The 24,595-nt window shown below is 40.2% G+C and overlaps 2 protein-coding genes across 7 annotated transcripts in view; one reads left to right on the top strand and one right to left on the bottom strand.

The window, feature by feature from the left end:
* LY75 (lymphocyte antigen 75) overlaps positions 1–8,460 on the top strand; it is a 43,791-nt gene extending 35,331 nt beyond the window's left edge. The window contains exons 28-35 of the mRNA XM_068195641.1: positions 445–567; positions 1,000–1,194; positions 1,560–1,780; positions 2,855–3,029; positions 3,535–3,702; positions 4,904–5,026; positions 5,479–5,646; positions 6,604–8,460. Of these exons, the coding sequence (XP_068051742.1) occupies positions 445–567; positions 1,000–1,194; positions 1,560–1,780; positions 2,855–3,029; positions 3,535–3,702; positions 4,904–5,026; positions 5,479–5,646; positions 6,604–6,788 (1,358 nt within the window). The 3' untranslated portion in view covers positions 6,789–8,460. The remainder of the gene's footprint in view (positions 1–444; positions 568–999; positions 1,195–1,559; positions 1,781–2,854; positions 3,030–3,534; positions 3,703–4,903; positions 5,027–5,478; positions 5,647–6,603) is intronic.
* A 4,004-nt stretch (positions 8,461–12,464) lies between these two features.
* LOC137477054 (unconventional myosin-X-like) overlaps positions 12,465–24,595 on the bottom strand; it is an 89,156-nt gene continuing 77,025 nt past the window's right edge. For all 6 annotated transcript variants that reach the window (XM_068195638.1, XM_068195637.1, XM_068195636.1 and 3 more), the window contains 9 exons: positions 23,940–24,097; positions 22,628–22,751; positions 20,577–20,874; positions 19,142–19,349; positions 18,272–18,408; positions 17,982–18,102; positions 16,296–16,745; positions 15,324–15,515; positions 12,465–14,768 (listed from right to left, as the gene is read on the bottom strand). In XM_068195638.1, coding sequence (XP_068051739.1) covers positions 14,655–14,768; positions 15,324–15,515; positions 16,296–16,745; positions 17,982–18,102; positions 18,272–18,408; positions 19,142–19,349; positions 20,577–20,874; positions 22,628–22,751; positions 23,940–24,097 — 1,802 coding nt within the window. In that variant the 3' untranslated portion in view covers positions 12,465–14,654. The remainder of the gene's footprint in view (positions 14,769–15,323; positions 15,516–16,295; positions 16,746–17,981; positions 18,103–18,271; positions 18,409–19,141; positions 19,350–20,576; positions 20,875–22,627; positions 22,752–23,939; positions 24,098–24,595) is intronic.

Below are 24,595 nucleotides of genomic sequence, written 5' to 3'. Positions count from 1 at the left end.
ACCTTAGTAACAGCTTTCCTCTTGGTATTAAACCTTCAGACATTCATCTTTCCAAAAATTATTTTAATTTTTTGTGAATTGATTTCAATTCAGTCTTTTTCTTAATACTGTTTCTCTGCTAGGGCAGTTCAAGCATGAAAGTTTGCTGGTATTTTTATGTTCTATGCAGAGAATTTTTACTACATACAACTTGAAGTGACCGTAGGGCCCACAAACATCTCTGGAGCTGAAATCTTTCACTTATCCACAAAACTGGGGATAGAACCATAGATAATACATTTGAAAATTGTTTTTTGCACTGTTCAGTTAGTTATGTTGTAAAGATCTGGCCTTTACAGAGGTTGACCTATCTGTAATAATTGTTAACATTAATAGAAAAGAAAACTTTATTTTTTAACTTAAAGGTGAATTTGTAAGAAAGTAATGTAAAAAATTTTCCAACAGACCCCGAAGCATTTGTCCTGAGTGTTCGGGATGAAGAGGAGAATAACTTTGTTACTGAGCAGCTTCACTCGTTCAGCGGTCTGGCTCTGTGGGTCTGGCTGGGTGTGATTTATGATGACAGTGGTAAGATTTAAGGTTTGGTTTTTTTCTTATTAACTGGATCGGAGACAAAACTTGCAGCATTAAGTGCATGTTTCTTGCATATTTCAGTTTATAACTAAAGTCAAAGTGAATGCAAACCTGTAATAATTATTTTTACTTGTGCTTATCTTCTAGAAGAAAATAACCTGACATGCTCTCTGTTTGAGTGATAATCAATCCAATATGTTCTGTTTAGTCTAAATTTGATTTCCCTGGAAAGCAGGTCTTAAAGTGGCCAGGATGAGTAATGCTAACATATTTAGCATTGAATATGGAACTGATTTAGAATAACTTGCAGTATCCCAGCATTTTTTCCAAAGTGAGCATCTGTTAATATCATTAATATATTCAAAGTTAAATGGTATTTGTAGACATAATGCCAGTGGTTTAATAAATACGCAATGTTTTCCACAGATAAAATTCTCAAGTGGTATGATGAAACTCATCTGACTTACAATAACTGGAGGCTGGGAAGACCTATCATAAAGAAGAACAGTTTTTTTGCTGGTGTAAATCTTGATGGGTTTTGGGATATTTATAATTATTCTCAAAGTTGGCATGCTAATCACTACAACATGTACAGTATTCTCGCCTGTAAAATCGAAAGGGGTGAGTAGTATTGGAGTGTTGGATGAGGGTCATAATTTAATTTGTGGTTCCTGCTGAATAAGGCTTTGGTTTTGCTCCTAGTGAAACACGTGGCACAGCTGTCATGAGCATCTGGGGTTATCTGGTCAGTCTGCATCACTGCTGTAATACTCTGATCCAGAGAAATGTGTTTGCTGTGCTCATCCAGCAACTGCTGAACTCAGTGTTCCAAGTAGCAAAAGTAAACTTAACTTGATAGAGGTGGCTTGTACTGAGCACTTTAATGCTTGAGTTACACTGAGATAGATGGATTTTAATACTTTCTGTATTTTTCCTAGTAACACGAAAGAAATGCACACAATTTATCTTCTTATTCTTTGAAATAGGACACCAACAGCACAAGCCTCCATTGCCCGACACTATTCCACATGGAAACAGAACGTACAGGATCCTTCAGAAAAAATTAACGTGGTATGAGGCATTGAGATTGTGCCAACAAAATAACAGTGATTTAGCAAGTGTACACAGTGAATCAGAACAGTTATTTCTAGAAGATATTGTCAAACAGGATGGTTATCCTCTGTGGCTTGGGTTGTCAATTCATGATGTAAGTATTTACTGTTAGGGACATAAGTAACAGATCTGTAAATTATGTTTTGGACAAGATACCAAATATTTTCTGATTTTTTTTTTTTCAGTTCCTTAAAATCTCTTTTCCATCTAGTATCTTTTCAACCCTGTGTAACATGTTAATATTAAGTTTTGGTGAATGTAGGCACACTAAGATATTTCTTCCTGACAGTTTAAAATAATACAGTGTTCTCTCATCATTCCTTGCAGCACAAGGAAGCATGATTTGCAGTGCTATCCCTAGAGGCTTCAGATTTTATGGCCCTCAGTAGAATCAGATTTCATTGGCAAATAGAGACAGACAAGGCTGTGTGGAACCTGCTTAGGTGAGGTCAGGACTGGCTCTCCAGAGCAGTTCAGGCAAAGGCTCTCAGTAAGTTAAGTGTCCGTCCTCCCAAGAAGCACAACAGCAGGAGGCAGCTGCAGATCTGCTTCCTCCTCTGTCTGCTTTACTGTGGAGCCGAAAGCCCGTGGCCCTGACCCTGCTCCCCTCGCTAATTGCCAGACCTGGTAGTAGTAGTTAGTTGGCAGGAATAGTCCTCTGCAGAGGTGTGTCATTTCTATGCATACCTGGGAATGGGTCCCTCACAACTGACTCCTCATTGTCATGGGTTTCCAGGAATGTATCTGAAGTAGGAGGTAGCACTGCAAACCATCCCTGAGCTGCCCAGTTCTACTCACTGCAGCCATCTCAACAGTTTGGCAGTTTGCAACATATCCACTAATGTTCATAGCAGGGAAGGCAGATTGCTTAAATGAAACATCAGGGTGGAACCAAGTAAGATGTTCCCCATAGGATAAAACAGGCACACTGCAGGTTGTGTGAAGAATGCTGTACTTTCTCAGTTGCCCGAAATAATAAAAATTTCTATGTTAAGAAAATACAAACTATGTTCTATGTTTATTTACTGTGAGTTTAGATGAAACCATTTGCTCTTTAATTTATTACTCTACAAGGGACAAATATTGCTATATGACTTAGTTCACAGTGGATGAGATTTAAAGCACAGTCATACATGGTTTAGAAGTTGTGGGTTTTTTCTTTTATTAGGGAAGTAAAGCTAATTTTGAATGGTCAGATGGAAGTGATTTTGACTACTACCCCTGGGAATTAGAAAACTCAAATACTACTGAGAACTGTGTTCTTTTGGATACTAAAGGATTTTGGAACCGTACAAAATGTACTAATGTTGCTGAAGGTGCCATTTGCTATAGCCCTCCAAACAGTAAGTATTATTTTTAAGGTTTTGTGTAGTTGTGTTTACATGTTGTATTTAGAAGTACAAATTAAGGTTGAAATACTGCATTATTCCCTTTTTAAGAAGAGTTTTCTATAAGGAATGATAAAACACTTTTTAATACTTCAGGGAGATAAATTCTCGCCATTCCAGTGGCGAAAACCTAAATCAAATCTGGTTACTTCTTGATCACCTGTGATAGGAATATCAAATGTATGTATCTTTTCTAAATCAAAGTACTTATCAAACATATACCATAATTGTCAAAACCAACAAAAAAGCAAATTTGGGAAAAATTTGTTCCCAACCCCTTGAGATTTCTTATGCTCATTTTAAAATAAATTCATCCACGACACAAGAAGGAATGAAAACTAATTGAATAGTGGTTGTTGGTAGGAGTAGTAGCCCTTGTTAATACTTATCATCCTGTTATTCCAGAGACTGTGCACAAACTGCTGCAGCAGAAATAACATCAATTTCTTTGTCTTTGCAGAGAGAAAATTAGAGCCAAAGCAAGCAAGCAGAGCCTCTGGATGCCCACAGAGCAGTGGCTCCCTGCAGTGGGAACAGTACAGGGATCACTGTTATGCTTTTGACATGGCATTCTACAATTTTTCCGTCTATAACGTGGAAGAGGCTAAGAGAATCTGCCGGAAGCTGAGTAGGTTTAGACTCTTTATCACATTACAACTTGTAATACAAGTACACTATTTAAGAAGAAATAAAACCCAGCAATCTAAAATTGTACACTGGTTATACTTCAGTTTTGCCATTTTTATGGTCCTCGAGTTTAGGAAATGCAATAGCAAGCTTTATCTTTGAACACCTGATGAGAATTCTTAATGAAATACTGCAACATGCTACAGATCGTCTGGCACACAGGTGTCAGCAGATAAAATGCAGGTAGCCAGTTGAAGAAGATTCAGAGGTTTAATGCTTATGGTTTGGAGGAAAACCATTTTATCTGCATGCAAAGTTAGTGCTATTGGCAGGACTTTCTTATTGTATTCCTGCCATAGCTGCTTGCTAACAAGGAGCTTGCTAACCTATCAAATGGTTCAAAGGGCATGTATGTTGTAGATATTAAAGCATGTAAAAAACTTAATGTTATGTCAAATTAGAGGATTTTCTCTCTTCTTTGCTGAGCTACATGGGGAATTATATTACAGAGACAATGTTAATCAGTTTCATGGACAGAAGGTCCACCCTAACATAGAAGTTAGTGACTGATGTAACTTTCTTTTATGGAATTATCTTATGGTGTGATACTGGACTCACTATTTAGGAACTAAAAAACCCAGTCCTGGATGCAGTTTTCTGTTGAGTCAAATTTGTTCTGGTAGTTGAAAGAGAAAGCATCTGGCTTATATTTATATATACTTGTAGAGGATGGGTACACTCTGAGCATGCCCTTTCCTCTCTCTTATTCCTTAATTACTGTACATAAAAACCTTAGGCACGGTGGGAGGATTGATTTAGAAATTAACTTGAGTCAGCAAAATGCTGGTTTTGTTCAACTATATTTTTGAAAGCCTATTACTTGGGCAATACTAGTAATTCTTAACAGGCATATCTCTTGATAGCTTCCATGTATGTAGTCTGCAGCTGCAGTAAGTTTACTCCCATTTTATTGTGTATAACCTGCTAGAACAACAAGCCATCTGAAGTATCTCATAAAACATGCTGTATTTTAGGGGATAGGAGGTTCATGTCTTTATTCTGAAGGTTATTCTAAGCTAATTTTACAAGCCCAAATCAGCAAATCCTTTCCCATAGTAATTGTTCCCACAGAAAACTCAGTGTACCAGCACCATGAAAAATCATGTACGTTGCAATTCTGATCGGTTTCCTCTGCCCCTTAGATCCTTCAGCAACCCTTCTGACTATAGTGGATGCTGAAGAAAATGCATTTGTGAGCACACACATAAAGGAACATGATCTCATCACCAAGAACGTATGGCTTGGCCTGGATCAGAGCTTTAAGGGTAAGAAGTAGCAACAATGAATGAGCATGAATGTTTCATATTGTAAATATAAAAGCATAAATCCTCAAATAAGAACAGTTCTGTAGTGTTGGTAGCCTACAGTAACTTCTACTTGAGGCTGGAATCTGTCATTTAACATTTTAAAGCACTTTGGACTTCATTGTAGTTAGATCTCTTCTTGTTGCAGTTAGGGTAATCAGGAGTCCCAAAAATTAATTTCCTCCCCCTCTGTTATTGCTGCCTAATGTTTGATGCAAGAGCATCAATTGCTAAAGGTCTAGAGAAGAGGGGTGGCTAAAAGTTGTGTTCATATTTACTGCTTTTAATATATGGGATGGCTAGTCATCCCTTTTCTTTACATTGCTAAAAAGAAATCAATAGGTTGTGCATGACATTGTGTAGCATTACAGGATGTTCTGGTGATCTAGACTAAGTAATGTTTTTTTCAACAGGACAGTCCCTGAACTGGCTGGATGGCTCATCAGTTAATTATGTCAACTGGGAGAATAAAACTGCAGAAGCCAATGAAAAATGCAGTGTTATCCTGTCCACAACTGGCATGTGGTCCAAAGTTGACTGTGCACGTAGTCGAAGCAGAGTGGTTTGTAAAGCTCCTTTAGGTATGGAAGTGTTATTTTAGCAGAGGCTTGATTTTGTAGAGACTGTTTTCAGGAATTTCTGGTTTATTGGATAAAGTCGGTGTTGAAATAATGGAAGTGCGATTCACAAAAGAACCCGTCAAGTACCTCTGCCTAAGCACAAGTCTTCTGTTGTTATTTAGCCATAAAATTGCATTCAGAGACAAATTTACTTCTCCTGGCTCTCACTATCCACTCAGTGGGTAAAGAAGAGAACTGAAGTGTCCAGAAACTGCAGAGTAGTCGCTATTGCTTCCTATCACAGGGTATCTGTCATGTGTGAGTTTGTGTAAGTGGAATCAGAAAGAGTTCTGCTTGCAAACAGGTGCTGCACATGGTGTTTTCAGTCTTGGGGAGGCTTCTGGAAATGTCTCCCCATAGCTCCAGAAAAAGACTCAGGCCTTTACTCCCTCATCCTTGGCTTTGTACAGGAAAGCAAGCAATTAACTGAGCATTAAGCAAATTCCTGAGAGCAGTGGAATCTTTCTGATTTTGTATACATTTTCACTGAAGTGGAAATGCAGGAACAGATTAAGCTTTGTGCCACTAAGGAAGATCTCAACAAGATCTCTTCAGTCCGAAGGGAGTATAATTACCTTCCCTTCCAAGACCCTAGGATCCATTAGATTTATGAAGTGTACAGACCTCTAAATGAGTGCAGCCTTTGCAAGTAGGTTTTTTTGAACTTCAGAGGTCCCCTCCAACCTAAATATTAGTAAATTAGTAACAGAATGATCAAAAATAAGCTAATGCATTCCTGCATGAATCAGCATCTAACTTCCCATGTGATGAAGTGAAGACTATTAATAGGAAGCAGTTTGTTTTTACTTGAGCTAACTGTGCAGTATTAACATCTAGCTACCTAAGCATCAACCCTATGACAAAATATATTTGCCAAAACTCTTAAATAATAACTATTCATCTTTTGTCCTGTTTCAGGTTCTAACCATACTGGTGTGGCTGTAGCATTTGCCCTGCTAATTATCTTGGTTTTCATAGCTGGACTGGTATGGTACCTCTACAAAAAGAAGCGCCTTCACTGGAGTGCCTTCTCTTCTGTACGCTATCAAAGAGGGATGAATGATGATGAAACTGATGATATGTTCACAAAAGATAGCTATTGAAAAACTTTCCTCTGAAGCATGAACTTCACTGTGTGAAGCCATAAGAAATGAGCTACTTGATGTTTTATTGTTTTCTTTTTTGAAAAGCAACAAGGTTATTAATGGGGGCTGAAATTAGTTTGTTTATATACAAGTGCAATTTTTATTCAATTTGATGGTAATTCTTTATATTTGGCCTCAGCCTTTTAAGATGCAAGGTGTTTAGAGTTCTGTTGTATTTTTTAATTTATAGTATTCTCTCTCTTTACTGGAATTTTTGATGGAACAAATTAATGCCAACAGTACTTCATGCAACATCACTTTAATGAATACACTTAAAATTAACTTCTCCCAATACTATTATTTATACTAGAATTAAATGCCTAATTTTATAGTTACCAGCCTATAACTTTATGGGTGAAATATGTCATCTGTCCAAGAAAGAAGATAAAAGATATGTCTAAGAAAAGACTGAGAATATATGGTAAACAAACTTGTGTACAAAAATGCTAAAAATACTTGAGTATTTTTCATAAAACTGAAACTTGATTTTTGTATGTGATGTGTCACTGTAGCCTTTCCTATGCACTCCAAAGAATGCTATAAAGGGAAAAAGGGAAGACAGAGTTGTATATATTAATTACTCAATTATTTGATCAATTATTGTTTTGAAAAGGTCTTTTGACTTTTTTGAATGCACAGTACAAAGAACAGTGCATTTACTCTTATGAAGGAGGATATGCCAAAGACCAAATCCATTCTGCATGAGGTGGCGTGAGGTGGTAAATAGGAATACATTGGCCTGGTGTGCTGAGAAGAGTACTACTGATTTCTCTGAAGCAGCAGAGCAAGGTCACAGTGTTCAACTGCCTTCTTTTCCTGCAGTTTACTTATCTTGATGGCACTTTTCTTTGTTCCTGTTTGCACTATTTTGATAAGGAAGTGTTTATCATTTGTGTTGAGAACTCCTTGTAGATACACTTTGAGCTTGTTAAAAGAGCAGCCTGAAGGGGCACAGTAAGGGAGCCATTGTGGTAATTTGCTGATCTAAGTAAGCACTTTCATTGTTTGTTTTGGTACTTTTGGGCACAGTTGTGAACATTTGCTTTTCCTGAGGTAGAAATGAAACTACATTGTAGAAAATGTAGTTATGATGAAAATAACTCTCATTATTTAACTTACCCTGGTATGAGAAGTGCTTGAAATGTTGCAAAGTCTGATTCCTGATGTCTTCTGGTTTAGCTTACATGCCTGAGTGCTTTGCCAAATGACTTCTAACTTAATGGGCTAAATAAATATTGGTTATTGTCTTTTTCTAACTACAGTAATAAGTGGGAAAAATTATTTACAAGTTCCCATGTTTTGAGATTTAGTAGTTTTATAGATGTGTATATTCTGAGCATTTTTAGGTGTGAATCTGAAATAGAAAGTGGAAATTAGTAGTAAGATCCTGATTCAACACAAAAGGATATATACTTTTTATTAAAAATTGTATATTTTATTCTTCTAAATGATGTAAATAATTTTTTCAGGCCCCGTTTCTCATGTTTGTTTCATCACACCCAAGTTGTCTAATCACTGGTAATTCCTTTTTGGCCTTAGTGCAGGTGAATAACCGACTTCATTTGAAATACACAGGAAGATTATTTGGCAGTATTGTTATTGAAAGAATAAAGTTAAATAAAACACTGAACTGCTTACACTGGTTTTATTTCCGTGGAAGCAGTTATCAGAGCTAAGGTATGGGTCATTAATCACTGGGTTAAAAAGCACAGTGCAGGGGCTGTGATCAGAATTAAAGCTAGTAAGTGTGTGCTACCACAGTAAGAAAACTTTAGAGGTAATACATAATCTTTGATGTATTTAAAAAGAATGCCAGTAACTTTTTTTTTGCAGTTGAAAACTTAGTTATACCTAGCTTTTATCAAGCTGCTTCAGGCTTACACAGGGAACATTCCCCTGTGCCTTTTTGTTCTAATCAGGGTGTAGTTCATTAGCACCTCAAGGCCCAGATCAAGGCAGTGTATAAAGGCTCCCTCCAAAATGCCTCTTAAAATATAGGCAAAGTTAAACTACTTCCAGGTAAGTAACACTTGCAATTAAAGCATAAGATGTATTCATTTTAATTGATGAGCTCTGAATTTCAGACTCCCAAAATCTCTGACTGCTGGTCAAAGGGCAGTGTTATTTTTAGCTTGCTGGGAGAAACATCCTATTGTGCAAGATGACTAACAAGGTCATCTGCTTCACAAACATTAATCTTAAAACTGAAGATGATGCACAGAGAAAAAGCAGCAGAGAAATGCTTTCCCAGGTCCCAGAGCAATGGAGTTGAGAAGGCATCCTAAAACTCCTTCATCCCAGAGCACAGACTATCTGCCAGCTGTGGTAGCTTTAGGCAAAAAGTGTACAACTTCAGTTCTTCTTCCTGAATTTTGCCCAGGCCTTGGAAACTCTGGGTTATGGAAAGGTTAATCCACATCTGCCTCTACACCAGCCAGCATTTTTATTTTAAAAGTGTTTCTGCATCAGTAACTTAATGGACATAGAAATTAACAAGTCTTTATGCACGAGCACCCTTTGGGCTTGATGCTTTTGTTGTACTTCTCAGCATTTTGCCCTTAAACCAAATGTACCATCTGCTTGTTGCTTTGGACATGTTATACATGTAAATATTTTTGAAAGGAGTAAGTAAATTTCATGGCCTGCTAGTGATTTCTTGATTTGGGTGTGACTGCAAATAAATGAAGACCAAACATCACAATTGTTGTTGCTACAAGCTGGAACTGCTATTTGGGCCCTTCATGCATCTGGTGTTGCTGTGTGTATGGAGCACAGTGGGATATATAGCACCCAGGTTTCTAAAAGTTAGATTCATTCCGTTGTCAAGAAGTAGATGAAGTTCTTATTGACCAAACTGAACAGACGCTGCAGAGTTTAAAAGCAAGACCTATGAGCAGTATTAAAGAACTGAGCTTAGGAAAAACAGATACCTTACTGGAGAGTAAAATTCAGTTGTCACTCTAGTGGACCTTTCCCATTTAGTTCTGGAGTTCTATGATGACAGTTGACAAAGTACTAGAGGGAATATTCTGTTAATAGCAAATTAACTGGCAAATGGTGCCTAGTATACATGCCCTATGAAATACTGTTATCTTGGGTATATTCTTTAAGGCTAAACCACAGCAATGGTATTTGCACACTGAAAATTCCTGCACACTCTATCATACCTGTCAGTAACTAAGATTTTTTTACAGATTTGTGGGGGTAGGGGAGGATACCAGACAAGGTTTTTTTTGGGATGACACAGTACTGCAACACAGACAGTAAGTACTTATGGATTTCTCTTTACCAATGCAGAAGGGACTATAATTACAAACAGTACAACAGTTCTTTGTTTTACTACTTTTCATCATAAATAGTCATTTACTCCAAGGTGACTTTTTAAAAAAGTGGATTCTGGCAATACAAAATAATTATTTCAAAATGTGCTTCCTGAATTATGCTGGCCTCATGCATTTTCTGCTAGAACAAATGAGAACAGAGATCTTTTTCTGCATGCTGTGTCTTAGGACACTCATACAGATAGAGTACTGCTCCTGCTTTCTATAAAACTTCTCTTTCCATGAGAAATGTTCCCTTTTAGGAGACTTTTCAGAGCAGATATTTGTACAAAACCATGGTGCTTAGCTTTAACAAAGTGTAACAGGCCTTTTATGCATATTTGAATTAAACTTACAAAGCAGTGGGTTGAGATGGTTTTCCAATATGCATGATTGAATGTCATCACCATTAGCAACTGAACTTTCATTGAAATGTCCTTTTTTCATAAGCATAATCTGGGTATTTGAAGAGCTTGTGTTAAATTAGAGTGTGAATTATAAATGGGTGTAGATAATGGGAAGTCACATTTGCCCACAGCTTGCATTGTGAGCTGCTTTGAGGAAAGACTGGGTTTCTGAAATTCCATCTTTTGTTTTCTCCTGTGGACACCACTGTTCTTTGTACCTCTCCTCTCCCATACCTGCTTTGCAGCACTGACCATTAAGCCACCAGAAGGAGAGCACGCCACCACAGACACAAGATCCATGCAGGCAGCCTTACACCACCACAAGCTGCCAGGAAAGGGGACCAGAAAGCGCCACCTCCTCCACAAGCAGCAGCCACAAGGCTGAAACACTGCCACACTGCCAACAGCCCCACAGCACTGCCATGGGCTGCAGGGAAAGGGCTGCAACAGCCACTGTGGACAGCTGGAACATCCTGTAGCAGCGGGACACCATAACCTTGGCAGGGTGGGTCTGTCCCACTCCTCTACAAGCAAGAAAGCTGAGAGCAGCTTTCTTGATCCTGGCCCGAGTATTTACGACACAACAACGGGGAGTTTGCTGTGGACAACAGCCACTTCTCCCCTCTTCCAGCCGCAAGGAACTCCCCTCCACTCTTTCTTCAACCAGGATATCTCTTCCCATGCAGATTCAGTGCCTTTGTACCACATCAGGCAGCTGCCTTGCCTTCAACCTCACATTGCAACAGGAAAAAGGAACAAGACAGGTAAGTTGCTCCTATTGATGTGTGTGCCTCATTAGTGGCCCTGCAAGAATTATGCCCAGTGTCTAACCCAGTACAGAGCCAACTGAGTTTATCTTCTTGGGCTTTCCCCATGACAGTTACTCAGGATTTGTAAGTGTTTGCTTTCACAGAAAGAACATGTTTGTATTGGTAAGCCTGAGCCATCACAGCATTTTGGGGAAGGTCTGGGGCTCAGTGCCTGAGGGCTGTGAGGGGCCCCAGATGTGTCCCTGGGTGCAGTGTGGGAAGGAGGTGGAGCAGGGCTCTGGAACACCAGAGCTCTGTTCTGTAGCTGGCTGGGCTGGCCAAGCCACTGCTGGGTAGCAGACGTCTGGCGAGAACCAGGAATCAAGCACCTGAGTGCTTTGTTCTGGGCTGCACTCAGACCTAAGCAGGGTTGTGGAATCTGGGTGCCCCATGTGATGGATTCCTCCCAGCTGGGTGTCACAGCAGTGCTGGAGCAGCACTCAGCTGGCACTGAGGTGAGTGACTGTCCCTGGCAATCCGGCTACCGGCCTTCACCTTGGCGCTGACCGGGGAATGGGGCCAAGGTGTATCTCAGCTGTGCATTAGCAATCTCTGGTCAAAAAAAATTAGCCAAGAGCCTGGCAAATTTGCATCCTTTTATATTTTACAGAGGGGGCTGAAATTCTTGTGTGAGATTTGCTTAAAGGCCCAAGGGGAGCTTGTTACTTTCAAGCAAGTAACAAGAAAATGCACAGGGTAATAATAGAAGACACAGCCTACATAGGGAGAGGCCGTGTGTTTTAAAACCAGGTACAAATACATGTTTCAAGTTTACTGCCAATAATAAGTAGACACATGACTTTGGGCCTTGGGAGATGATTTAATTCCTTGCCCTGCTGTCTCAGAACCAGCAGGACATCTCCCACTGAGCAAAGGCGTGACTCAGCCCCAGAGAGAAAAGCAGAAGCTGGAAACAAACCTTCACCACTGTAGCAGCAAAGTATTTTCTATTGACCCCAAAACTTGCTTCTGGGAGGAAGGGCTGTTGTATCCTCAGGCTGATGAAGCCTGCTTTTCACGTACAAATTCTGAGTGTTAAGCTCTGAGTAAACCCCTTAACATGGGCACATGGAAATGCCTGTAAGTGAATACAGCCTGTGCAATCCAATAATTTATTAAACTTTCATCTTGTAAAGCCAGTTACAAATTAAAAAAGACAGCAGAAGGAATTCTATAATAGAAATGAGCAAAATTACAACAAATAGTAGTGGGAGTTATGTTTCAAGTGGGTTCAAGCTGCCTGCAGCAACCCAAGAGCCAGAACACAGAGCTAGTGCAGAGTTAGGACATGGATAATCAAGCTTAGTCTGATACATTAGAGATCCAGCCAGTGTATGCAGTGTATACAAAGTGTTGCTACTCAGGTGGTCTCTGCATTCCTGTTCTCCCCCATCTGTGACCTGGTCATCTTTTAATTCCTTGTGACAAGAAGGAATTAAACAATGCAAACAAGGTGTTTGTAGGCTCCATCAGTGGCGCTATTTAAGGCAAAACTCCAGTTGAAGGGATGATGCACAGCAGGGGCCACCCTCTTTGGCTGATCATGTATCAAGTGCACGGTGTGATACCCACACAGCAGTGTAGTGATAATGAGAGAGAAGCAGGGGTTATGTACAATATTTCTTCTTGTACTGTCACCCTCAAAACTAGTGCTCTGCAACACAGTATTAGTAATATTGGAACAATTTGATGATGAATTGGAATGGAACCTGTTGCATACTGACTCCTACTTTTCTATGCAATTTCTGTTTCATAGCTAACAGGCCTTAGCTGATGCTACTTCAGAAATGGAGACAGCCAATTTTAAATGTGGAAGAAGGCCCACATTACATACAACTCTCCAGTTTCATGGGCCTTTGCATTCTGGGATCCCAAGACTAGACAAGGGTCATGGAAAAACAGCTCACCACCAGGTTTCTTGTTTGTTAACACAACTAATTTATGATGGGACTGATACTGAATATTGTTTTAAACAAATCAACTTTCTGAAGTCAAGAGACAGAAGATGACTGTCATCTTTCATGGAGAAGAAAAAAATTCTGCTTCTTCAAATTGCAGGTAGCTATAAAAACCTCCAAGAAGCAGTTGTTTTGGCAAAATAGAATTGTTTTCAAATTCTGCCTAAGACTAAGGACCTAGACGAGACTGGATGGGGATCTGGGGATTCAGTGATGTGAGCAGTTCTTGTTAAAAGTTGGGGTGGATGAAGGATTTGGCATTTGCTTACTGCAGTAAAGAGGAAGTAAAAATCTTGCCTGTAACAATTTATCTAGGCACCTATTCACTCAGTAGGAAACAGTTCACTTAAAGCTAAGTTCAGGGACCCCAGTCACCCTAAAATCCCCCCTAAAGAAAGAAGGATCTCAATGCCAGCAAGCTGCTCACCATAAATCTCCAACTTCCATCTAATACCTGGAGTTTGTGAAGAGCAGCTCTTCTGGAAATGCTACTAAAACCATCTCCCCTCCTGGGCTGTACAGGAGAACAGCAGTCATTATTTTTATGCAAGAGGCGCTGCTTGCAGTGTGACCTTAGGCCCTGTTTCAGTGGTCCTAGTCCCAGGGGTTTTCTCCTAGACCGAAGTATTTAGCAGTTTAACTGAAAGTGCCACTTTTTACAGTCGTGTACCTGTGAACTTTTACTAGAAGGTAAACAACCACCTTGGGTGTTTTTATTTGTTTCTTTGTTTAATGCTCTCTCAAGTAGGGTTTGACCTCTCCCTTGGACTATTTGGCTTCAATTATACAAAGGCTTTTTATTTTTAAGACCAGATCAGATTGTTAGTATATCCTGGAAAAAAAAAAAAAAAAACAAAAACAAACCCACAGTGATTTATATTTTAGATTTGTTTGCAAAATAAATAAATATTCTTTCAGCAGACCATATTATGATCACATGATCCCAGATGTCTGCATGTTCAAAATTCTTAAGGAAGCTTAAGTCTGTCTCCTGTCCTGCAGAAATGATCCTTGTAAATTTTTCTGCCAGTATGACAGGTGATAGTGAAAGCAGCAGAGAGGACACGGAGGAGGAGGATGCTTCTGACTTTGCTTCAAGGTACATTGTTCATCAAACAAGCAAGGGGAAAACAAGTTTTGGGTCATTAGTATTTCACAACAGTTGTAACTGTTTAATGTCTTTGGGCAGAGGTGCAAATCCTATGGTACTGCAGATGTCACTTCAGGTTTTAAATACAGTAGTCAGTTGAATTCTTAAAAAACATCTTTGCTACACTTGTGCTGGCAAGTTGCAAATACTCATGACTAAACTAGTGCCAGTTCATCTGTATCACCTAGTCCAGATGCTTGCATGACTGTCCACACTGGTGGCTGATTTGACACTGCAGCGTTTCTTCACGATCATGTTGATGTATGCTTTCATGATCTTTATTATCTCACCCACCTGGGGAGAGAACACAGCAACACAGCATAAGCACTTTGAAAACCTCAGCGCACTGAGGCATACAGGACATTGTTGCTGAAAGAGATTCCCCTTCTCCAAAGTCATGACACAATCAATTTTGCATGTTAATATTAAATGTGAACATGACAGTAAGAAGAGAAAGGCTTGACAAGTTTGTGCGCTGCTGTAGCAGTACTTTAAAATATTTTTAGGTCAAAGAAAAGCAACTTCCATTCTATTAAATCTTTTTTTTTTTTAAGTTTGTGAAACTCCCCATTCATCTACTGGAAAGGAATGAAAAAAAAACAGGCAAAGTGAAGAGCATCCAGAACTGGAAACTCTTGATGCACTGGAACACCGATCAACCTCCTTCACTTTCTGACCAGCCCATTTTTTTTTGTTCATCCCTGTATTCAAGAAGAGGTACCATGCCCTTTAGGCTTAAGCTGCCTTTATCCTTTCCCTTGGCTATGTAGTCCATTAGTGAAGAGTTCTTGCACAGAAACCTCTCTATTCCTTGAAGCTTAACTGAAGTGGCTGTGTGCTTTCACGTACCTGGGAGGTTTCAAAGAACATTTCTCTCTCATCCACTGTTATTTTGAAGGTGTTGGGCTGTGGTGCTCCAAAGAAAACAATGTGCTCATACTGGAAAGTTTCTAGTGGTTTAGGATCCCCTCGTTTGTAGACAGACACATTCTCTGTGCTGACGCCAAGCCAGAGATCATTGGGGAATCCACCCTCCTTGCACTGCAGAAAGAGAAACGCCACCTTGTGCATAAATGCAGTGGAGGATCAAATAATTTTCCATTCAAGAAAAAGCCCTCTGTTTCTAGCTCTTATAGGACATTTCAATTCAATACACAAACCAGGGTACTTGCAAAATCCATGCTGGAGGCACTTCTGCGAAGATTCGGAAGTGATACAGCTGTGAGTCAAATACTAGTTGAGTAATAAATAACTGTAATAGGGAACAGCTCTCATCAGATTTTGAAGTGATGCAGCAAGTCAATATTCCACTTCTTATTTAACATATAATGCAATGAGTGCAAGCAACTTCCCATGGTGATCCACCTCAGCAGCAGCAAAACTGACAGAAGTGAACTGTGGCCTCCTACTGTGGCAGGCTGAGCAGTGCTGTACATGCCTCAGTCTGCACAGTTTCTGTTGTACTGCTGCAGACCAGGATTGCACTTTTTGCTGGCAAGAACAGCAGAGCTTTGTTTTACTTTGACTTTCACTAGCCACCACTTTCTTAAACCCTCTCTGCTCCCCCATTCCACCGTTATGCTACACAATTATCCCACACAAAGTGGGAATCCATTGTCTCCCTTCATTTACCAGGATGCCCTGCCTTGCTTTCTTTGTGTCGTAACTCTTAGATACTGTGATACTACAGGCTTTCCCTGAGATTACTAAGGCAAAATGTATCCAGTTCCCAAAATTCCCATCTGTTACACACAGCTTTATCTGTTCTTCAGGCTGATACCTCTCCTCGGCTGTGGTTTTAGGAGTTTATTAATCACTCACCTCAACATCAAAGAGGGTTGATCCATAACCTGGCCACTCCTTTACAATGGACATGTATTTCACCATGGCCTGATGCTGAGAGAGCCCCTGCAGCTTGGTCCACTTTTGTGCTATGCTTGCCCGAGCAGCTGAAAGCTCTTCTTTTACCCACATCTCCATCATCTGCTCCTCTTCTACCTTCTGCTTCTTTACAGAGCCTGTCTTGAAGCTGCGCTTCAGTGTCCCTTCAAGGAAGCTGGTCCGTCTCCTCTCCAGAGTGTGACTGGTACTGCTGCTGCTCTTTGTTGAGTGCAGTATTTTGGATTTCAGCCTGTTGACTGGGTAGATTCCATCAAGGGTCCAGCTTATTTTGGAATAATCTCCATGAAGATACTGCAGCCGCAGAGCTGCCAGACGCTGCAGAGTGTCCTCTGGCCCAGGAAAATGACCGGCTATGAGGCTTTCGTGAGCCTACAAACAAAAAGTCCCCCAAACTCGTTAGAAAGCAAAAGCACGCTTTATTCACATCTGGGTCCAGGTAGAGATTCCTGTCACATCTGCTGATCTCAGTAGGATAGACATCATTCAGGAGGTCAGAGCAGACATTGTAATAAATATGTCAAAGTCTGCAAGTGGTTGATATGGGGGGGAACACCCCTTTCTGCAAGCCTGAACAGGACAGAGATCTTTGAGGGGCTCCTATCCTGTACATAAAGTCCTACAATGAGGACCTTTTAGATCTGGAACAGATGGGAGAGACCAGAATTGAAACAATTTGTTTTTGTGCTGTATCAGCTACAGCTCCTGAGTGAAGATTATATTCAACACCAGAGTAATATATAATAAACTCAAGATTCTCAACCTCAGTTTCATTACACAAAAACATCTCCCAACCTCTTCCTCCTTCACCTGATGTCTCCACCCATCTTCTTGCTTCCCTTTGCCTGTTTTTCTGTAAAATCTATTAATGGGGCTTTTTGCGCATCCCTCTAATGTCTGGGTAACACCTACTCTCCTACTGTTATTTCTCTTTGCCAGTTAAAGCTGTGTAGACTGAAATCCTTGTCAAGAGGGAGTTTGGTACAAATGAGGTTCCATAGAGCACCACGTGCTCCTGGCTGTTTTCTAGACATTTTCTAGCTAACAATCAGCATCATTGTGCTATGGAATACAGTGACTTAAAAAAATAACAGACTACTCAGCACATAAATATTGTCAACTACATTCTCCTTTCCTTTGTCTGTAGTATTCTCCTAGTGCCTCTGTTAATCAAAAGAAATTGCCCAAAAGATGTTTCATAGTTAGTTCTGGTAACATCCCAAGGATGTGCTGTTCTTGGAAGCTGATTTGCAGATAGATAGATTTTCCAGTTTTCTTTACATTTATGTTCTGCAAGCAGCTAATTTAATAATTCTCTTAAATCATTACTCGATTTTCTCTGCTTTCTAAAATTAAAGACCAAGTTTAAAAAAAAAATTCATTTCTTCTAAGCCTTTGCTGATTTTTCTTGCTTTTGTTCTAATGCTCATCTTCCCTGGAAAATTTCACGGTCTATCTGCTTAGTAGATTCCAGGCAAAAATCCAACACCAAATTCTTCTGCTACAACCAGAATTCCCATTTGTAATGAAAGGTAAACCAGTTTTCTGTATCCTCTTGTGTGCTTTTGCCACGCTGGAAACCAAATCATTCTCTCAGAATTAGCTTACCTGCTCAAACATGAAGGCAAACTCCACACCATCTTTGGGAACATTCTCAATATCCAAGAAGCAATAAAGCTTAAAATACAGTTGCCACTGTCCTTCCTCCTCTTCTTCAGAGCCAGCAAGTCTTTAAAATATACAAGAGAATGAGAAGGGGGGAAAAAAAACCAGTAAGGAGAAGTACCATGGCACTAGAATGTCCACAGTGCAAATCACAACCTGAAGGTAACCCTGGATTCTGAAATCCAGCGTTACACCCAACTGGGAATTAAAGGTTTCATGAAACATTCTTTTACCTCTCAAACTTGGCCAAGATATCAGCTACAATCACCCGACTTTCCACAGCACGGTCAACCTGCTGATTATGTTCAAAGAGTGCAAACATATTCCGGCTGTCCTCCATTGCCAACCCTCGGATCAGCTTTTCAACCACCTGCAAAATCAGACACAGCACACAGTGGGCATCAGTCCCCCTTTCACAATGAAGAATCAGTACCTCTTCAGGACACCTATCATTTCATACATCTTCATCACGTTTCTCCCTTAATTACCTTGTTTTCAGATTAAAGAATTCTAACCCTAAAAGATCATTCCCTGCAATTAAGTCATTACTTATATTTGATCATCCTTGCTTTTCTTCTCTGAATCTTTTCAATCTTCGCTACTCTTTTGAGGATGGGGGAATTAGAATTCTGCACAAGATATAGGCACGTAATGGATTCAGGTGTTACAATGACATTCTCAGTTCCTCTAATAACAATTCCACTTTCTGCTCTGTTTAGCACTAATGTTTTCACAGACATGACTACTGCAACCTGGAATCCTGCTTCTGACCTGCTAATGATTAAGTTACTGGTAGAATAACCCTCTCAGAAGGATTCCATTATGAACTGGAATTTCTCCTTGTCCAGGAAACTGTGTTTAGCAAGTTTCAGACAAAGGGCAGAACACCAGAAGTGTTTTGATTTTGCAACACAATTTTCAAGCAATACTCTACAACCTGGGCACTGGCCTTGTAGAATAAACTGAACTCTGCCGAAAGATATAGCAAAAGACTTGTAATTAAAAAAAAAAATGGAAATTAAGGGGAAAAGGGTGTGCCTTCAACAGACCCACTCTCCAGACACAGATGTGCTCACATCTGGTTAATCCTACTGATGCATTACCTCCCCAGCGCTGGTGTGGGAGTTGATGGTTATTTTGCAGGAGCCACCACCATGGCAATACACTGTCGTGGTCATTTCCTCACGGGTAAGAAGAGCCTGTATTTCCTCCTGGGAGGGCACAAACTCCCTCGTCTTTGTTCTCTTCAGGGAATCACTTATGAACTGTGCATACCTATCTATTTCTGAGTCTGGAAAGAGATCTTTTACCCTAATTGTAAAGAGAAGCAAAAAAAACACCCCATTACACAGTGAACAACACATTACCCTAAAAATGAGACTACTGCAAGTAAAGAGTTTGGTAGAGGTGCTGATGTCAAAAGCAACCACACAAAAATCAAGCTTATTTCCTAAACTATACAATCTGCTTTTACTAGTCATTTAAAAGTCACTTCACTGGCATTTCTAAGCAATGTAAGAAATAAGCAGTTCAAAGTTTAAGGAGTTCAGTGACAGCTGAAGACAGCAGAATTGATAATCTCAATTTACAAAACTGAGAATAAAAACTGTGAAATTAAATGTAAACTTGTTTCATTTATTCTTAATGTTTTAGTTTTTTTTTTTTTTTTTTTCATTTGCTGGCTGTTTGAGCCACTTCTACAGTACTTTTGAGAATTAAGATAGAAAGCAGATGCCTGTACACTGTTCTCTTCCATCCAAGACCAGCAGATCTAAGTATAACATTATTTGCAATTCTAGTGATAAAACAATGAAATGGCTCCATGGAGTATCTGCATCTCTTAGACCCAGGCCACAGAGGTAGCTATTTGTTGTACTGACACAAAACTCATCTCACTCTTTCCTAGCTTGGAAGGAATCAAATAGATTTTATTGATCTTATCATTAGGAATGGAGCAAGGTTACACAGCTGCAGATCAGGCCCAGTGCAGACTGCCTTGTAAAGCTGCATTGGATGTTGAAGATGACTTGGGAAGAAATGTAAATTATTTAGTTCATGAAAATGGGAGGTTAAAACAGATTAAAAATACTAATTGCAAGCATTTTGTGCTTAGTTAAATAAATCTTGAAAAATTATAAATTGGATTTACAGTATCTCTCATACTTCATAGTATGCTTTTTGCCTGTGCCAGCCGCAAGGCAGGACAGATTTCCATGAGTATGGAAGTACAGACCTCACCTTTCCTGCAGGTTGATAATTTTTATATGTACATTAGTGAGCAGCAGGTCTTCAGCTGTAAATCCACTGCAACAGAGTCTCATGGTATTCTGTTTGGGTAACTTACACAACAGATGGGTGGCAAAGGGGGGGGAGTCTGAATACACAGAAAAGCTGGTGGTAAGAACTGGGCAAAGGTAGGAGGCCATAACACCACAGGAAAATGTCTGCACAGCAAAAGGGTGAGACAGGTAACTACAACAGGCAGTGGAAGATCAGCAGAGCAAAAGGAAACAAGCTGCAAACAAAAGAGACTTTTACCTTCGGAGGTGGAACTTGAGGTAGCGCAGGATCCCCCTGCTGGGCAGGAAAGTGCAGCTCATACAGGTCATCAGCTGCCAGTGGTGCAGGTTCCCAGTACTGTTGGGATGTGGCATGTGGTTGGTTTGCTTGATGAGCTGACAGTACACTTCATCACGGAGGGGCTTTAAATCATGGCAGGTCTGCAGGATGCCCTGGATAATGGGTATGGGGTCAGACACTGTCTCGATTTCCTGAAGGGAGTTAAAGATCTTCACTGCTTCATCCTGTAAGCTGCTGTAACCCTTCTCTTGTTGCACTGGGGAACAATCACAAAGAAGACAAGAGGTGAGCATCTCCCTCATTTTCTACTGGCCCAGCAGTACTACAGTCAACTGTACTCCTCTGTCATGAAGAATGGCAACCTGAGCGTCAGCGCATAATATCCTGAACTTCAATTTATATTTAAAGTTCATTAGTGCTTCCTCTCCAAATGTTCAAATGCAGTTTTAATTTGTATTTGCCAACATCTCATTTGTCACCACTCACAATCCATTTCTGGATACACTGCACAGAAAAGCGGAGTAATATTTTTAAGGGAAATGAACACTGATATCTAGTTCAGGCTTCAGTGTCTGCAACCAAAGTAATGGAATGTGGCCTGGCTTGTGTAATTCCAAAATTCTGTGCTGTACCTGTATTAGCTTTGACCCCAGGGCCAACACAGAACTTAAGCAAATTGCTCTACCACAAATACATCTTATACCTATTGTTTAGATTTAAAATGCCTAGATCAAAACTTGAGCTTTTTCACCACCTAAATGTCTGCTTTTTGAACTGCTCAGACACGTGTGATACCATTCAGATCCAGGCTTGCATTCTCCTTTGCATATCTCTGGGGCTTTAGGTCCTTCTGAATCTCCTATACAGTCACTGCTTCCCCAGTGGCCATGTATTAACTGTACAATACAAAGACACGGCTCTAAAAAGTAAGTTCCACAGTGTGTTTGTTCTGTATTTTTCCTGTATTTCAGAATTCATTTTTTCTGTGCCTTTAATCTGACATGCAATTGGATCCTTGTATTGTGACAGACCTAATATCCTTTCACTTTCTCCATGACAGTATTCTGGCCCTAAAAACTTCATTTTGAGGCTGAAGAATCCTGCTCTCTATTTAGTCACTTAATTGTAGGCGAGTTCTTTTGTACCTTTGATCATCTTTGGGTAGGTTTTTACATCTCCTATATCTTTGATGAGATGCAGAAGGCAAAACTGTATCCTGTACTCAAGATACAGGTGCGCGATTCATATACAGCTGCACAAAGATTTTATTTTTCCTTTTCTAAGCTTTCAAAACCTTACATTAGCTGTTTTATTTCTGTATTCACTAGAGTTGACATTTTCATAAAGCTATGTAAATTGATTTTCACTTTCCTAAGCACAGCTAGATCACTACCTGTGTGGCAGACTGTTTTTCCCACATACATTACTTTGATTGAAATTAATTTCTTAAAAGATTCTGTGGCTCAGTCACTCCACATGAAACATTCTTCTATAGTTCTTCAGCACCTTTCAGTTTTAGTATGGCAAACAGTCTGTAATCATCAACAAATCACTTTGGTTTCTGGTGGCCCATTACCCTAGCTCTTTCTTGTTTCTGACACTTTTGAAAAAGGGTTCATTTAGTCTCGTTTTACAGCAGCTTCTGTAGAAATACTACCCCACTGCCAGCTGCATGATGTAATCCTGTTGTAGTCTTTCCACTGGAGCCACTCGCAACCCAGTTGTGGCTAAAGGATGAGAGGCTGTATGTCCCCTGGATGGATGATGAAACTATCTGCCCCCTTTAACTCTAAGATGCAATGTTCCCATAAGAGGCAGTGAAAATGGAACACAGACCAGAGAAGAAAGGAAAAGAAAGGGACTGCTCCCTCCCTGAACCCTGTGGGCCACACTGTCCCAAACAGACTTCACCTGCACAGAGAGAGCTTACAGACCCATGTTGTGGTGCTCAGGATCCTCAGTGACCCTCAAAATGAGAGTGGATTCTGCCACTTGGGGAAAATACTTACAGTTAACACTGACATCTCCATACGGTAATGGGAGCAGTGGGGAATGCAAGGGGTGCTGGGTGTATCGCAAGATTGGGTTCCTCCTATACGTCTGTTCCACTACTTCAAAGTTTGTGCTGTTTTCCTGGAAGAGAAAGCAAAAAATCATTATCCTCACACAGACACAGTCTTGCAGGATGTCCTTACACATTTAGGTTCAAGCTCAACCACCTTTTCTAAATTTCTGGAGGTGCCTAGGGGGACTAAGTGATCAAAGCATAATCTGTATCTAAAAATTACCCTGTACGTTATTTCTGAAAATTAAATGTAAGAATAGCCATGCTACATCATCCCACAGGTCACTAAGCACAGAATCTTGCCTTCAAGCGTGGCTTGCATAATATATGTGGCATGATCCCTCTCGTCTATGTCCTTCAAGCTTTCAACAGGACATGGTTGATGGGCTTTCTGATCACAGATCAACCATTTTCAGTGTGTAATAACGAGCCTGCTCTCAACTTGTCTGGTTGTGCTATACGTGTTTATAGAACGAACAACCAAAATGCTCCATGGTGTTCAAAATCTGGGCTTGTCACTACCATACATACTGGATCACATTCTTCTGCATTTTGTCCTAGACTTCTTCCTAATAATACATTATGTTCCATTTGTCCTTAAACCATGAGCTGAAGTTTTCCACGGTTTTTTTATAATCACTCACAGCTCTTTCTTCCTAAATACAAACCATCTAATTGCATCTAGATTAGAGCTCATCACAAACACATTTCTTCTGAAATTTGGTTTGGTGTGTCCTCTTAAATGATTCTAGGTTTATACGCCAAAGTTTCTGGCAAGTTTATTCTCAAAAATTACTCCTGTAGTAAAATTTCTGCTACTTTGAAGGATATTATCTTTCCACCCTTTACTCTGATATTTAACCATGCAAGCCTAAGGTATGAAGAGAACTTCAGGGTACATCAAAGTCAGATGGCTGATAGGAATGGAATTTTTTGTATTTGTGTCTGAAGGATGCTTAGGAGCAGAAAGGATGGAGCAGAGATTTGCAAATACTTGATGGTGTAATCCTGCATGCAATTTTTAATTGCACAGATTCGTAATCTAGACTTATGCACATCAGCTAGCAAAATAAAATTTATGTAATATTTGATTTTTTTTGTTGCACAATTGTGTGATTTTTATCTTTTTACCCTTTTTCATTTTCCCCCTAAGACAGTAACCCTGTTTTTTGCCACATTCTCAGCAATGACTGTGTTAGGCCAGTGGTGGTCTGGCTGCTCCCAGCTCATGTGGGAATTCGCAGGATGCCACCTACCCTGATGTCACGAATGAGCTGCTGTGTAGGCGTTTCTATGGGAACTTTGCTGTCAATGACACCCTGAATGGCAGAGGCCCAGCGCATGGCTTCATTCAGCAGCTTTGTGTACAGTCTGTAGGAGTGCTTCCGCCCGTGGACTATGATGTTCCAGTAGCCTGTGCAGAAACAAAGGTGGAAACAAAGTTGGAAGGAGAAACTGGCTTCCATATTATGTAGCTGATTAGGGGTTAGCAAATGTGACATCCAGCTACAAGAAGGGCCAGAAGGAGAATCTGGGGAACTACAGGTCCATCAGTTCAGCCTTGATATCAGGGAAGGCTATGGAGCAGATCATCTTGGGTGTCAAATAAGGATCAATGGAACTGGGCAAGGGTCTGGAGCACAAGTCCTGTCAGGACAGCTCTAATCTGTGAGGACTTGTGGCTGAGGGAGCTGGGGGTGTTTAGCTTGGAGAAAATAAGGCTTAAGGGGGACTTATTACTATCTACAACTACCTGAAAGGAGGATGTAACCAGGTGGAGGTCTGTCCCTTCTCCCAAGTAACAAGCAATAGGACAGGAGGAAAGGACTGCCAACAGACTGTCCAGGGAAGTGGATGAATCACCCCCCCTGCAGGCATTTAAAAAAATGTGTAGATGTGGCACTTAGGGACA

This window comes from Anomalospiza imberbis, chromosome 7 (assembly GCF_031753505.1).
Source record: "Anomalospiza imberbis isolate Cuckoo-Finch-1a 21T00152 chromosome 7, ASM3175350v1, whole genome shotgun sequence".
In the NCBI taxonomy this organism is placed as follows: domain Eukaryota; kingdom Metazoa; phylum Chordata; class Aves; order Passeriformes; family Viduidae; genus Anomalospiza; species Anomalospiza imberbis.
Note: the sequence above shows the minus strand (reverse complement) of the source record. Positions and strands in the feature narration are given on the sequence as shown.